The sequence below is a fragment of the Nymphaea colorata genome, chromosome 2, assembly GCF_008831285.2.
Source record: "Nymphaea colorata isolate Beijing-Zhang1983 chromosome 2, ASM883128v2, whole genome shotgun sequence".
In the NCBI taxonomy this organism is placed as follows: domain Eukaryota; kingdom Viridiplantae; phylum Streptophyta; class Magnoliopsida; order Nymphaeales; family Nymphaeaceae; genus Nymphaea; species Nymphaea colorata.
Genome location: NC_045139.1, coordinates 17,291,004 through 17,305,875, shown reverse-complemented (window position 1 = coordinate 17,305,875; position 14,872 = coordinate 17,291,004). Strand labels below are relative to the sequence as shown.

At 39.2% G+C, this 14,872-nt stretch overlaps 2 protein-coding genes across 2 annotated transcripts; one reads left to right on the top strand and one right to left on the bottom strand.

Moving 5' to 3' along the window:
- Positions 1 to 229: 229 nt before the first annotated feature.
- LOC116248793 (auxin-responsive protein SAUR50-like) lies at positions 230 to 790 on the top strand. The gene has a single exon (XM_031621766.2). The coding sequence runs from the start codon at positions 246 to 248 to the stop codon at positions 606 to 608; it is 363 nt and encodes a 120-aa protein (XP_031477626.1). The 5' UTR covers positions 230 to 245; the 3' UTR covers positions 609 to 790.
- Positions 791 to 8,675: 7,885 nt separating this feature from the next.
- Positions 8,676 to 9,572, bottom strand: LOC116247915 (auxin-responsive protein SAUR50-like). The gene has a single exon (XM_031620366.2). It carries the CDS (start codon positions 9,374 to 9,376, stop codon positions 9,077 to 9,079), a length of 300 nt encoding a protein of 99 aa, XP_031476226.1. The 5' UTR covers positions 9,377 to 9,572; the 3' UTR covers positions 8,676 to 9,076.
- Between the last annotated feature and the right edge of the window lie 5,300 nt (positions 9,573 to 14,872).

Sequence of the window (14,872 nt, the reverse complement as noted above, 5' to 3'; positions counted from 1 at the left end):
CGAGTGACAAAGTCTATTGGTCTAAGGTGGTTTTTTTTTAAAAAAAAAATCAATATAGAAAAGCTATTTTGCCAAAAAAGTACTTTACTGAAATATGAGACAGTGGATAGGACTTGGTTAGAAATTCCTGAAAGAGCCGGGGTGATCCAATCTAATCCCGGTGGCCACTGCCGTGGGTCCGGCGGAGATGTATAAAAATACCCACGCTGTCCTTCATCCATCGGTTGGATCTCTCCTCAGAAGCCATGGGGCACATTCTTCCCAAGCTCTGCAACCTCACCCAGCCGGCGCTATCCCTAGGGAAGAGGTGGGCGAAGTTCGGCCGCCTCCGGAGCAGGCGACTCTGGAAGACGGACGTGCCCAGTGGCCACTTTGTGGTCTACGTCGGCGATCGCCGCCTCCGGCACGTCGTCCCCGTCTCCTACCTCCGCCACCCGATCTTCCGCGAGCTTCTGGACATGGCGGCAGACGAGTTCGGGTTCGATCAGCAGGCGGGCCTCTGCATTCCTTGCGACGAGCTGCTCTTCCACTCCCGCACTTCGCTGCTGGAGCAGAGTGGCCGGAGGACGTCCTGGGGGTTCTCGAAGATGGTGAGGCTGTTGCTATAACTGCGAGGGTCTTGAAAAATAATGGCAGTGCACCGATTCTTGTACAGAGTCCTTGTGAGGGCAATTCTGCAACTTTTAAACCATTGAATTTTCTGTATTTTGCTAAGGAAAATTCGATTATATATATATATATATATATATATATATATATATATATATAGAGAGAGAGAGAGAGAGAGAGAGAGAGAGAGAAAGAGTAGATCTTACATTGGCTCTGAATGTATGAATAATCTTGACATATGTGAGAATCATGATTTTTGTCAATGTTAACGACTCCGGACCTGCAACCACGATGAAAAAAAAAAGGCATTCATGGATGTTAGCGATGCCCCTTGATAGTTAAAAGTTTAAATTCTTCCTAAAATCACTGTAAACTATTGATAAAAGTATCATAGATCGTCCTACACCATTAGTTGCCACTATTAATGCCCTTTTAGTTAAAGATTTTTTTGAGACAAATTAATTTTTTTAATCATTTGCAATATCCAACATTCCACTAATATCGGATGAATTCCTATATGTAAATATATCGGTAAACTTTATATATACATTTATCATGATTTATTTTGACAAAAATGGTATCCTGGATTGTGTCGTTTAGAAAGAAAAAAATAAATGATCAGGCGCTAAATAAATTTTGCCACATTGTGGGCTCTTAAACTTTTAAGATGCGAGGCTACCATACTCAAATTAGAAATACGTAATCTAAAACTTTTATTAGTTTCTAACTAAAAAGTGTACTTCTGCAAATAATATCAGTAATTGGATGAATAAAAAAGCATATATAGGCTGGTGTAGATGTTCAAGAGAGAGAGAATTTGATGTAATTTGGACGCTTTCTACTTTTGTTGAGTCCTGGACATAAAAAAAAATTGATTATCTTCCCCAGTTTGATGAAAGTTATAGGCTCAACAAAATTATCATTAATTTGGCTTCTGTTTTTTCAAAATAGAATAAAGATTTTTAATCATCAAAGTTGTGATGCACTGTGATCCATTTTGTTTTTTTGTTTTTTTGATGCCTTTGATCTTTCTTAGATACGGCCCAGGTTATGTGATTCAAAATTTGTTGTTATTAGTTAAATATACTATGTAAACTACATGCCAGAGGTTTATTGCAATTCACTTAAACGTATCTTTGCTCATTTCATCCTTCAATTAGATGTTGCTTGGATATATATATTATAGCCAAATAAATATGAAAATTTATAACTTAGATAAATTGCTTGTAGGTCATCTAATCGATGTGATTGATGGTTTACAAAATACTCCGAATATTATTTTTTTTTTCGAAAACTCAAATCAGAGCATGAAATAAGTCCATATACTTTTCAAATCAACATATTTTATGTTATCTCCTGCATAATCCTGTGAGGATGCTGCCGGCCGCTTCCACTATTTCAACCACTATATCTTAAGCAATGTCGTTAGCTGATTTCCAACATGTTCGCACCCATGCTCCTATGTTGGCAGCCCGTTAGATCGGTCCAAAAACATGACATGTTCCTTCTCGCCAAGTTCTTCTTCTTCTTGGTCATGTGTGTGGGCTACCAATGTTCCCTGGCTTGCTGGGTCAATGGTCCTAAGCTTGGTCCGTGCATGTCCGGGTACATCTCGGCCTTTAAGTGCTTCGCGAAGCCTGACCCACTTTGACCTGAAAAGTGTGAACCCAGACTCACCAAGCTAGTGGTTCAGGCGATCATATATATATATATATATACATTGTGTTAATTGTTATATATATACATACGCGCATGAGTATGTCTATGTGTAAAACTAGCTCCATATATACATGTGAAGTGTCAATTCTATGATTGGAACCCTCGCGATGCTGTCGACCACTATTTTCCACAAAGGAACGGGGAAGAAAATTAATTGTGAGGCCAAATGGATGAGTATCTTGATTTTTTTGCCACTTGTGAATAAAAAATATTGTATTCTGTCATCCATGTTTTCTTGAAATTGCATAAAATGCGCTGTCTGTTCTGGCCTTGAACACAAATTTTGAGTTTCTATCAAATATATTATCGAATTAAAATCCTCAGCATCAAGTTTTGATGCTTGGTAGTGCATCACTTGGGGTATACATATTCTGTTTTATGTATTTGCCTACATGAAAAATAATGATAACAATAATAATCCTTTACCAAATGTTAACTCATTTGCAAGCTCGCATAATCTAAAGTTCTGATGAGATCTGGTGCATTGGTGCTGGTATGATCATTGCCGCGTTCTTGTTCGAGACAGAGATCGCAAATTAATCTTTAGTATGCAAGATATATTTTTACACAAATAAGGTGTTAATAGATGAATGATGAGACAAGTTTTTCATTCTAAATTTGCAGGTGAGATGACACACAAGAGACATTCTGCAGCACATGAAGGAAGGGCTCAGCATATATAATTACTAGATTGAGACCTGCAGGTTGCTGTAAAAAAGAAAAGACTTGCAGTATTTCCTGTTTCATTCAACCCTTAAATGAGAGGGAACACGCCCATGTCAGTGTGTTGCAAGGGCCCAACTGTAGGCAATAGTCACTACACCAAGCAACAAAACTGTAGGACATCCTCATTCAATGCAAACACGTCACTTCCTCATATGAACTTACATCTTTTCATTCACATCTCTCTCTTATCTGCTCTTTAGAGTTGAATCCATGACAAATTGATTTGATTCATTGGCTGATACGATGGTGCCATGTGTCACATATTATACGTATGTGTGTGTGTGTGCGCGCGAGATGGTGTGCCAATTCGGCCAATCCATTCCGCAAAATATATAAGAAATATGCAAAAATACACCAGTGCGTGCACACACACAGTTGCACGTATACAAACACACACATAACGATAGAAAACCGCTTTTTTTTTTCAAAAACACCCGTTTAATACTTTCAAGATAAGTCAAGCACTCTATACCCAGGACTCCTGAGGCAGGGGGAATGGGGTGGCCTTTGGGCTTTGCTTCGGTGAGATGAACCTCTCATTAACAGCAAAAGACCCATTTTTGAAAAAAAAAAAACGACAAAAAAACTCGATGAAAACATGTTTCTTTCACTCTTTTGGTGTTTTTTTGCACTTTTCTTTTCACATTTTTTTGCATTTCAATTTTCGGGAGTTTTTTTTTAAACCTTTCAAAATTTGCTGAGATTTTTTCAAGACAAACAACTTTGCTGTATTATACCTGAGGAAAACCAAGTGGCTTGAAATCAGAAAATTATATTTATGACTATGGTCATACCATTTACGGCTATTGTGGCCATTCAAAGTATTTCTTGTGCGTGATTTTAGAATCCTGGCTTAGAGGGGTGGTGTGTAGGCTCTTTCATCAACTTACCAAGGAGTAAAATAGTTAAATACTATTCTTGGACCTTCACTACCACCAAATATGCGAAGTAATCTTGCTCCCATCTTACATCATATTAGATTGCCAGAAATCACTGCCCATAAACAAGAAAGAGTGCCAACTTATGAACAATCTTAGTTCCATACGAAGTTGTCTGGGTTTGGTCCAAATCCAGGTCGAGAACAATCTCAGATCCAAAGAACTCATCTGGGCTGGATCCAGAACCGTGCTCCAGCGGAAAACAATCTTAGATCGGTCCGGTTTGGTTCAGATCCAAGTCCGATTGTCAGAGTATTGGCTGAGTTCAGGGTGGACATGATCTTGGACCCACTTTGGTCATGCTGCATGGCCATTACTGTTTCAGCCGGAACATGTTAGGGATCATTGGGACCAAACCGGGAGTAGAAGGATGGAACCATGAGTCAGGTGAGCCAACTTTATAAGCTTAAAGTGCACCAACGTCTGGTCTTAATCAGGGTAGATTTTTGGCCGGTCACATCCAATTTGTCAGTACACGTCGGTCTATTATTGTTCAAAATAATATATAGTAATTGGTAAATTCTAGACCGGAGATAAAAAAAAAAAGTAATTGTAAATATATAAACACATCCAATTCAGCTCTTAGGTATGGTCAAGTAATATATCATGATAAATGCAATTCAAAGCGATGACCGTCCATCCGGCAACAACACCGGCGGTAGGCAAATTTGCAGATGACTTTGAAAAGGAAGAAGATAGGCAAATTTGCAAACAAGAATCGGAAGAAATGAAGGCAAGTTGAAGATCACGGAACTTAGTTAAGAGAAGAGGAATCGCATCTGCGAGAGATGGCAGAGAAAGAGAGAGTGGGGGCGTTGTTTTTGTGGCGTGCGGTTCACAAGAATCGGAAACCTTTTCACGGGCGAAGATCACGGCGCTTTTGTTCTTTCTTGTTGTTCTTATATGTAAATATGTCCAAAACATAAAATTATAAAAACAAGGAAAGATCTGAAGGCGAGAAAAGAAAACGACGGCGACAAAATTTTTTATGTCTCTCCTTTTATTTCTCTGAGCAAGAGACATATATTACCGTTGGGTTTGCATGAACAAATAAATAGAAACTAACTCATCTCTCTCTCTCTCTCTCTCAATTATTACCACTTAATTAACTTCATTTTAGTTCATAAATTCTAAGTTCCTTTGTTCATCAAGACCTATATAGATGCAATTTACATACATTTTTTTCCCGTGAAATGCACCTTTCACATCATGCAACTGTGACACAGAAGTGAAGATTTTAAGACCATGAAAAGCCATGCACCACTATCTGTTGATCAATTTTGATATTCAGTCGACTTGATCTAGGTCAATCCCTGTTAAATAAATGAATATAACCTGTATATGCAGTCTTTTTGTGAATCACTGATGCACAGAAAAGATTTGGATATATTCGTCGACAAACGTGGTTCCTTCTAAATTGATTAGAAGAAGAAATATGGACGTGAATTCGAGAACCATCGATCAGCCCTTGACTCCTCAACCCATGTTTTGTCTAATTCACTTGTACGATCAACCACGGATTGCTCTTCCTTGTATTTGCTGCAATCATGAGAGAATCAATCTCTCTCTCTCTCTCTCTCTCTCTCTCTTCATATATATATATATATATATAATCTGGGTTGTCTTTGGATTCAATTTCCAGGATTTTAAAGAATGGATTTTCCACAGTAAAAATTAACGACGATATGCAGCGTGCAGCTCTGTTCTTAGCAGGAGTAGCAAAAATATCCCGAGGTACATATTCCTATACTTTGAGAAAGGGAAAAACAACCTTTTCTCACACTGTTTCACGTGGCCGCTTCTTTGCTGATGCACTCCTTCTGCCGTTTCCGTTGTTTCCATGTGAAGATGAGAGGTAGCAGGTTTTTGTTGATTATGATGAGAACCACAGTCTTTTAATATATATTTGGGACTTTCAGGTGTGCATATATATATGTATATATATACCTCATCAGATTGACAAAGTAGCGCAAGGTTTGATGGGTAGATGCAGTTTGATTCCCATGTGCATCAGCCATGTATATATAATGGCAAAGGAACCATGTACCTTGTGATTAGGGTTCCTAAGGGCTCCGTTGGCAAATCGAACAGTTTGTAACTGTTTAATGAATCTATTCCAAAATTTATAAACTACTTTTCAATGTGTTACATTAATGTACCTTAATTTTTGGGTTGTATTTATGAAACAATTACATACCATTCCGTTTGCCAAAGGCACCTTAAGGTTTGCAGCGGTTAACAAAGTTGTTTTTTATTTGTTTGTGGTTCCCATACTTTGCCAAATAGTCATGAGCAAAAATCCAAGACTGATCTAAGCAGATTTAGGTTAACTGAGATCTAAAACTTAAGCTGAACAAACATGGATTAAGTTTTGGTTGGACTAAAGTTTTAGTTTCAGTTTGGCAGCAACCTCCCGCACTTTGGTAGATCAGATCGTTGCAAAGTCAAATCAGATCGTTTCATCATCTTATGAATTTTCTAATGACTTTCTATAATCACATTTTTTTAAAAATGTTACAGAGGACCTGAAATCTTTGATCTTGAACTCTATCAAATCATGACCCTACGATACATTATTAAACATACCACCCCCCAAGTGCTGTGAGACCCCAAAAGATTTCTAGAAATCCAGAAATCCATTTATAAGTCATATTAATATATTTAATATTTTTCGTTCTTTTTCTTCCAGACAAGAAAAAATGTGTTGAAAATATCATCGTCTCACTCATGAGATGTGCGACAATGATGTATACCGCCGGACTGCCTGTTGGAAAAGTAGATAGAAAATGAAGTTAAAAGAAAAGAAACTTTTCGATTCACGGAGCAGAATTACTGCTCAATACTGGTGAGAATTTTCCGCCTTGGATCCATCAAAAGAAGAGAAAGCGACAAGTTAGTTGGTCTATTTGTTTTATTTTATTTTTTTCATTTTTCTTGGTCACCCACAAATTTTTTTTGCCCTAAAATATATGTAATAACGCAGCCTTGAAAAAAAAAATTAATGCTTCTGTCATCCTGCTGTTGGCTAGCTCTAGGCTGTTTAATTTTCTACTGTAACTATTTTCTTGCACTGCTTTCTGTGGTTTTTCAAGAAAGGGAAAGCAAAAGTAACTACAGCCAGGTCAACAGAAACAACAAGAGAAGTTAATTGCAGTGACTGCAAGAGGAAAAGCAGGGGCTCTGTAGCAAGACAAGAGCTCTTGTATCAATGGACAACCACAGAAATTTACCCCAACAATATTATGAGGAAGGCATGTGGATTTGTGCTGCCATTGTCTTGAAAAATCCACCTGAGCTCTGGGCCTAGCTAGGCCATTGATGGTTTTTTTTTAACTTTTTAGAGCAATGCATTGCTTATGAAGTAAACAACATCTAATTTCTTTTTAGCGACAAAAAACTGGTTCAACACCGCTTGAGTGAGAGGTTGAAACCCTTTCGTTCTCCCTTACTCCCTGCGTCCATAGCTGCTTCGAGATATAGGTGAACTTACATTTACAACTTTCAATTTCGGCGCATGCCCCCATGTTAGTGCACCAGAGCAAGACAATAACCACAAGAATTCGAACCTAGACCCTTTTTATGTGAGTCGCCTTGCGGTCCCTCGAGCAATGACAAAAAACCCTTTAAAGATCTGACCATTAACTGATGGGCTAGCTCACCCTATAGGAAGTAAGCTAAGCTCTCCAATTGCATCGACCAACATGCCTTATAATACTCCTAATCTTGTCAGAGCCTCTGAAACTTTGTTTTTTTGTTGTTGGCATTAGAAAAATGAGAAAAAAAGAACAAAGAATGAAGGATCTTGGCCTTAAATTTTTAATACTGAGACATATATTACCCTTTGCTGTGTTTAAAGACAGATGATAATATATTTCACCGTACGCATGCCAGTGAGATGCAGCATTTATTTTTGATATCTATCTGCGATTCAGAGTCAATCACACTTAATTTTTGGATGTGCAAATGAATATATATATATAAAATTTTGGATTTTCTTTAAACCGACGAAGCTAATACATGTCAGTTTTTGTCGACTTTTTGCAGTTCGTTGACACTATTAAGGTTTTCTCACTCTTACGACTTGCTTGGGAATGCTTTCACCAACAGTTACAATCAATTTCTTGTTTGAGATCATAATTAACTAAGATCAGGAATCGATTGGAAGCATTGTTCTTTGTGAAACATACAATCCGAATCGATCGAGCTGGGTTTCCTTTTCAGTTTTTTTCTTTTAAAGAGACGCAAATCTGATCATGATGTGGTCACAGTTCTAATAATGGAGACTACAATAGATGGTGGAAGCCATGTCACGCTAATTTGGCTATTCATGAGCAGGAGAGAAGAAAAAGAGCCATAATCAGTCTGGTTCTCTTATTAAAACCAAATAAATTTGATTAGGATGACTTAAGCGCTTTGCATGATGCAATATTTTATAGTCTTAACAATAAGGAAAGAAGAAAACATCATGCATGTGGACCTGGGGCATCATTCTTGAAAAAATTTTAACAAAAGACTCCCAACTTTTTAAGGGAAAACATACATGAATGTACACTGGTAGGGCAATTAAATGAAAGAAATGGGACTTAAGCGTATTTCTTTGTTATACGATTAAAAGTTATGCGCATCTTTCTAAAACTTTTGTACTAAGAGGAAGAAGAGGAGGAGGAAGAAGATGCAGAACTATGATCATTAATGGCTATACATAATTTCATTACACCTACACAAAATTATACATCACCTTCAACCCAGACGTGATTCCCACCGGTTTCCGGTAAAAGTCGAGGTACTACAAAAAGAAAGTGAAAAAAAAAAGTGGGTGTGGCCCAAAAATTCCAATTCTTGCAGCTGTAACTTCTTCTTCTGCGAATTCATCCGGGGAGTTCAAAAGCTTAGCCTTGCTGCTTCTCGTTCAGGGAAAGGTTTCCAGTTAAAAAGAGGGATGGAGAAAAAAAAGGAAACCCCACCTTCCCGAGAGCAGAAAAAAGCAAATTTCTCCCCGTAAAAAGGATAGAAGAAGAAAAAGTCCATAGCAGAAGGAGGAGGAAGAAGAAGAAGAAGAAGAAGAAGAGAGATGCATGGGAGGATCATGCGAGGGCGGAAGTCAAGGAGCGAAAGACGATCTCCTCGCAGGGGATGATGAGACCCATGTCATGGCCGAACCCGAACTCCTCCTCCGCCATCTGCAGCAGACTCTGGAACTCGGGGTGGCTGAGCATCGAGATGGGCACGATGAACCGGCTGCGCTTCTCGCCGACGTAGACGGCGAAGTGGCCCTTGGGCACGTCCCCCGGCAGCTGATCCCCCGACTCTTCCCCGGAGTTCCTCTTCCCCAGGCTGGAGCACCTCTTCAGGATCTGCTTCACTCCCAGCTTCTTCACCGCCATTGTTTAAAAAAAGATCAATTAAGAAGAGGCCGCTTGTCTGTGAAGCTCAGAGAGCGAGAGAGAGAGAGAGAGAGAGGGGGAGTTGGTGGTGCAGGAGAATAAGCGTGGGTGGGGGATTTATAGCGAGGGGGAAGGAGAAGAGGAAGAGGAAGAGGAAGGGGAAGGTGGTGGGTTAGCAGGGGAAGGCGTAAGAGGTGTGTCTGGGGTTGAGGTGAGAGGCCTTCGATTTTTGTACACCAGTCCACAGGACAGAAGGGGCCCACGGGAGGGCACCGGTCCATTGTTAGGGACCTCTCGGCCGGAGGATCTCCTCCTTTCCTTTCCCCACTTCCCATTGCCGTGCTGAGCTTTTGCACGGAATATCTGTTTCTATATTTAACTTATATATATATATATATATATAAATAAGCATATAGATAGTGCTTTATGTTGAAATAGTATTTACGAACATTTTGTTTAAAATCATTTTTGACAAAAATTTAGAAGGTCTGATCTTTGTCCCTGACGTAAGTGGTCTGAGATGAACTAATTTTCCTAATGTATAGCTATCTCAAATCTGATGAACGTAGAAAAACAGTCGATATAAAAGCATATGGTGGTACTTTTAGGTAGCAATGTCTTTTAGTACTACTTAATTTCAACAATATATCTTTAACTTTTAGCCATCCAATAGGCAATAACATTTGACATTAGGCATATTTGAACCCTCCCATGTACATATATCTTGTGTTAGATGCACTGGAAAACGCAATAACAAACGAGTAGGGTGGTCCATCCGTCCATACAATGCATCGGTTCACTACTAGGCCACGGTTTACGCAAGCGGGACGAATCTGCATCTGTCCCCAAAAGAATCACCGACCTAACTCGCTCCCCTTTTAATCGACTCATCCCCGAAAACTGCCACTAATGGTAATTCTCAAGTGTTATTTTTTCCGTGAATTCTTATCGGCTGGCACCAATGCCTCTACTTTGTGACGTAGCGTACTATACCTGTGGGTATATATATATAAGTTAAATGCTGATTTTGGTTTTATATATATATTTATGGATTTCTCCATCTAAGTTTGAGTACAGAAATCTTCTAAATTTTCATAATAAGTACACCACCCAATGCAATCATCCAGCGGTATATTTAATCATTGTCAGTGGTCATGTTTGAATGAAATTCAAAATAGGTGGAGGATTTCAGCTTCTCTTCTCTTCTCTCTCTCTCTCTCTCTCTCTCTCTCTCTCTCTCTATATCTATATATATATATATATATATATATATATATATATATTATATAAAATATATAAGATAATATAAAAAAACTGAAGTCCTCTTACCATCTAGATGCTCCGGCTTTTTCACATCCGCAGCCTATGCAATGCCTCCGGCTGCTCTAGCCTCTCTCATAGTCTCATAGATGCGGCCAATGCAGTGCATTGGGCTGCCGGTATGAGAGACAGGAGCACCCGAACAGCTGGAAGAATCCACATCCTATGTGTGTGTGTGTGAGTGCATGCCCATGAATGTGTGTGGTCCTCTGTGTTAGAAAACTGTAACCAAGAGCTAGTGAATGTTAATTCTGATCTTGTATCCTTTGGCAGAAGAAGTGGACGGGTCATGCCATGATCTCTCACATTAGGCAGCTGGACCGCCGATCCCCGGCAGCTAATCCGGGATGTCGGGCGGTAGACATTGAAAGTTCTGTTACATGCACGCTCCCACCTCACACAGGTCGTCCAGACTTGAATATATCTATGTTTCTTCATAATTATCAATAACCTATACGCTGAGCAATTCTGGGTCTTGTTTATGAAAGGTTGCTTTCCACTTTATCGATTCATGCAATAATACACACCGACTCAAGGAGTCACGCTAATACTTTTATGATATCAATATCATACATTACTGCTGTAATTGTTACTATTCTTTCTATTATTGTGGCTAATTTCGTGATCGATGCTCTTAGTAACAACGTATATACATATCATTTTAACTTAAAAGGGTGACTTGATGCTATGTCTGTGCCGTAATCACGGTTTATTAAGGTGATTAAAGTTATTAAACTGTCGTTTTATTCGTCATTAGGAAACGACACCTACACAAACCGCGCCGCTTTCCTTAAGATTTAGATGTCAAAAGCTTTGGAGCACTGTCATTAACATGACATGAACCAACAATTAAGTGGAAGGAACATCTGAACTGAATTTGCGCATGTTGGCTGCAACTTCATGAAAGTGATGAAGATGGTATGCTCTGAACTTGGTCGTAGGTCTCAATGGCAGCTTGGTTGTGACATCCTACATCTGGATATATTGAAAGATTGAGCTATATATAACATATAATAATCACTATAGTAGTAGTAATAATAAAATCACTTTTATGATCCTCCAAAGATGTCTAAATTTTTTATTTTGACATCCAACCACCCAATTTCCCATCGTTGTTAGAAAGTTACACCTGATCACAATATCAATGAGTGGACCCGCGGTGCTTACCAATCTAAAAACAAAATGACCAAAATGTCCTTATGATGCATTTAACAAAAAGCGTGAAACGATAGGCTGTTTACTAAATGAAAGGGCAATGGAGTAATTCGTGATGGCAAAAAGAAAAAGGAAGTAATGTGATCCACTCATTAGCAGTGTCGCAAGTAATATCATAATTGACGAAATGCATTATCGAATTTAATGGGTCCCACAGCACCTGAGGCAGGGCCCCACTCAACGTCAATGCCTTGTGATTTCGGTTTCAAATTTAAACTGATTTCAGAAAACATTAACAAAATAGTCGAATTCTTTCAGGGGGAGGTATATGTAAATATATAGCAAAATAGTGTGGCTTTCTGTATTCTTCATAAAAGGCTTTGCAAAGATGGAAAGAATTCTCCTCTGTTTGCTATGGTCCTCTATATGGGCTCAATAACATCTACTGCAATAGTGGTAGTGTTGGTAGTGCATCAGTTCACGCTTCGTAGTCCTTTTTATACGCTTTTCTTTTTGCACTTTTTTTTATTTTACGGTGATGAATATCAGTTCTTTTTCTTTTTTTTGTTTGGAGGGGCATAACATAACTGCTGGGACTAAGTAGAATGGCGCTATGTCGATATATCATCAGTTCGATTTTCATGGGTGCTATTCCTGTAAATGTTAGCATGCATGCATGACACTTGAGTTAAAAAGGGTGCAACATTAGGTCCTCAAGTAACTGTGAACCTTGGGGGCAAGAGGAAGGAAGGAGCTCTTTGGTTGAAAGGGTTGTGGTCTTGTGGGTTCCCTCCCACTTACCCGAATATCAGCTGCTTTTTTACTGCCACATTTTTAAAACCCAATAATGATGAGAAAATTGCAATGTTTCTGAAAAAATGAGCTACAAGTTTGATCTCTTATCCCGATACTAACCTGAAGAAGGATTTAGCCTTTCACTCTTTCACATTTCAAATCATATTTCCAACTTGTATGTGGACAACCAACCTGCCGATGTTTTCTCAAACTTCTCCTGCGAGAAAACAAATTGTTCAGGATGCTAATGGGGGAAGTTTTCCTTGAGAATGTGGTTTTAGTTGCTTTTTCTACTTGGGTTGGGGATTCCACTCACGACTTTGAAGTTGAAGGAGGTCAGAAATTTCAGTATCTATTCCCAGTCCGCTCTTTAATGGCATGATCTTGAATAAGTATTCTTAGCTCCAACTTATATGTGAAAAAGAGAAGAAAAAGTAGGTTTCCTTAAGTTTTCTTTTTCTTCTTTTGGCTGACAGTGCTTTAAATTTTGTACTGAAGTGTACCAACAACCTGATGTACCTTTCTTGATGTTTGGTGTTTGTTGGGAAGTTTGATTGGGCTTGGCAGAGTTGAAGAAGATCAAAGTAATTGAAGTCAATTCTCAAACAGGGAAAAAAGAGAGAGAGCCAACAGCTTAAAGACACTACCCATGTGATTTTGCTCAGTGATTGCCCAGAAACTGTAGACCCCTTGGTTGCCTAGTGAAGTGTGTTGCTCTTATACTCTGTGTCATTGCAGCTGATACTTGGAACTATCTAACTTAATATTTGACTGCAAGCCTAACAATTACTCCCCTTCCTCTTGTATTGACACCAACAGTGTCAATTTTGAAACAGGTGCTTAACATTTACTAGAGAGTTACAAATATCTGTCTTCCTTTCAATGGTGTTACAGAATATATGCAAATACATACTCTATGAGAGAGAGTGTGTGTGTGTGTGAGAGAGAGAGAGAGAGAGTGCTGGTTGACATATGAAAGCATGTTGGCCATGCATTACAAGAGAGAGATAGAGAGGTGATCAATGCTAGCAGACACATGGGAGCAAGTTGGCCAAGTATGACAAATGTGGTCCTCCCCTCAGTTCAACCAAGTGGGACCATTACCAACTGTAAAAACCAGTAGTGAGATCACCTTTTCTTCTAAATCACTTCTAAGACCAGTAATAATAGAACCATGGTCTCTTTCGACAATAATTTGGATGATGGGGCCTTAGCCAAAGGTGCTGGGATTCTCTGTGCTTCTTGTGGTTGTGAGATAGGGCTTACTGTTCCTGTAATCGGCGACTGGGAACAGTTCGCGTGAACCACGTTTGTCCGCAAATTTTTTGGTTGACCCAGAAGAATGGCTGCAAGGTGCTTGACAAAGGGACTGGAGTGCTTACTTGGATGCTGGCTTTAAACACTAAAAGATTGCACTGCTCATTCATTGAGGGAGAGCTCCCTTTAACCCTTCTCTCTCTCTCTCTCTCTCTCTCTCTCTGTGTGTGTGTGTGTGTGTTCATTTAAAAATATGGTAACTTCAACCGACTGGGTGACGTAGCCTTCTTTTATTGCTTGAACTTACTTTTCCATCTTTTGTCTGTGTGTCTGTGCATCTATGGAGCAAGTTTGCTCAGCTTAACAACAAATGCATGGCCTGAAGCAGCAACTGTAGTACTTTCTATCCATTTCTTCAAACTTCAATCTGACATTTACTAAGTTCTTTTTTTTCTAACTTTACTCTGTATGTGTAAATACGCATGCATGTGCATATGAGAGAGAGAGAGAGATTGAGAGAGTAAAAACGGAGAGTTGAGTGACAGAAAGGAGCCCACCCATGACGAATGAGATTCCTTCACCAAAGAAATACCTCAGGGGCCCCAACCACCAAGGAGTTCTTGGCTGGATGACAAGGACGCTGCACCTTGCTTTTGCACATGGCTGCCATGTTACTCTTTGCCAAGCACTTTTCATGTTGACATGACACCCCTCAATTTTTTTTCCCTCTCTCTATGTATCTTGAACTTCATCTATATTCAACATTAAGGGCACAGCAAGCTTTCAAGCCCAAGACAATAATGGATGGGAAAATTTCACTTTCTATGTCTAGTTGAAAACAACAAGTCCTTCACCTCATTCCCCCACATTTTGAAGTTCTCTTGATGTTAGGAATATACTGTTCAACTCCAAACATTTTGAGCCCACAACTCCAGCAAGCCAAACAAGTTCTGCACCATGAGCCACAGG

What these genes read in the sequence shown, in the direction of transcription:
- LOC116248793 (XM_031621766.2), top strand. Translation starts at nt 246, where the DNA reads ATGGGGCACATTCTTCCCAAGCTCTGCAACCTCACCCAGCCGGCGCTA.
- LOC116247915 (XM_031620366.2), bottom strand. Translation starts at nt 9,376, where the DNA reads ATGGCGGTGAAGAAGCTGGGAGTGAAGCAGATCCTGAAGAGGTGCTCC.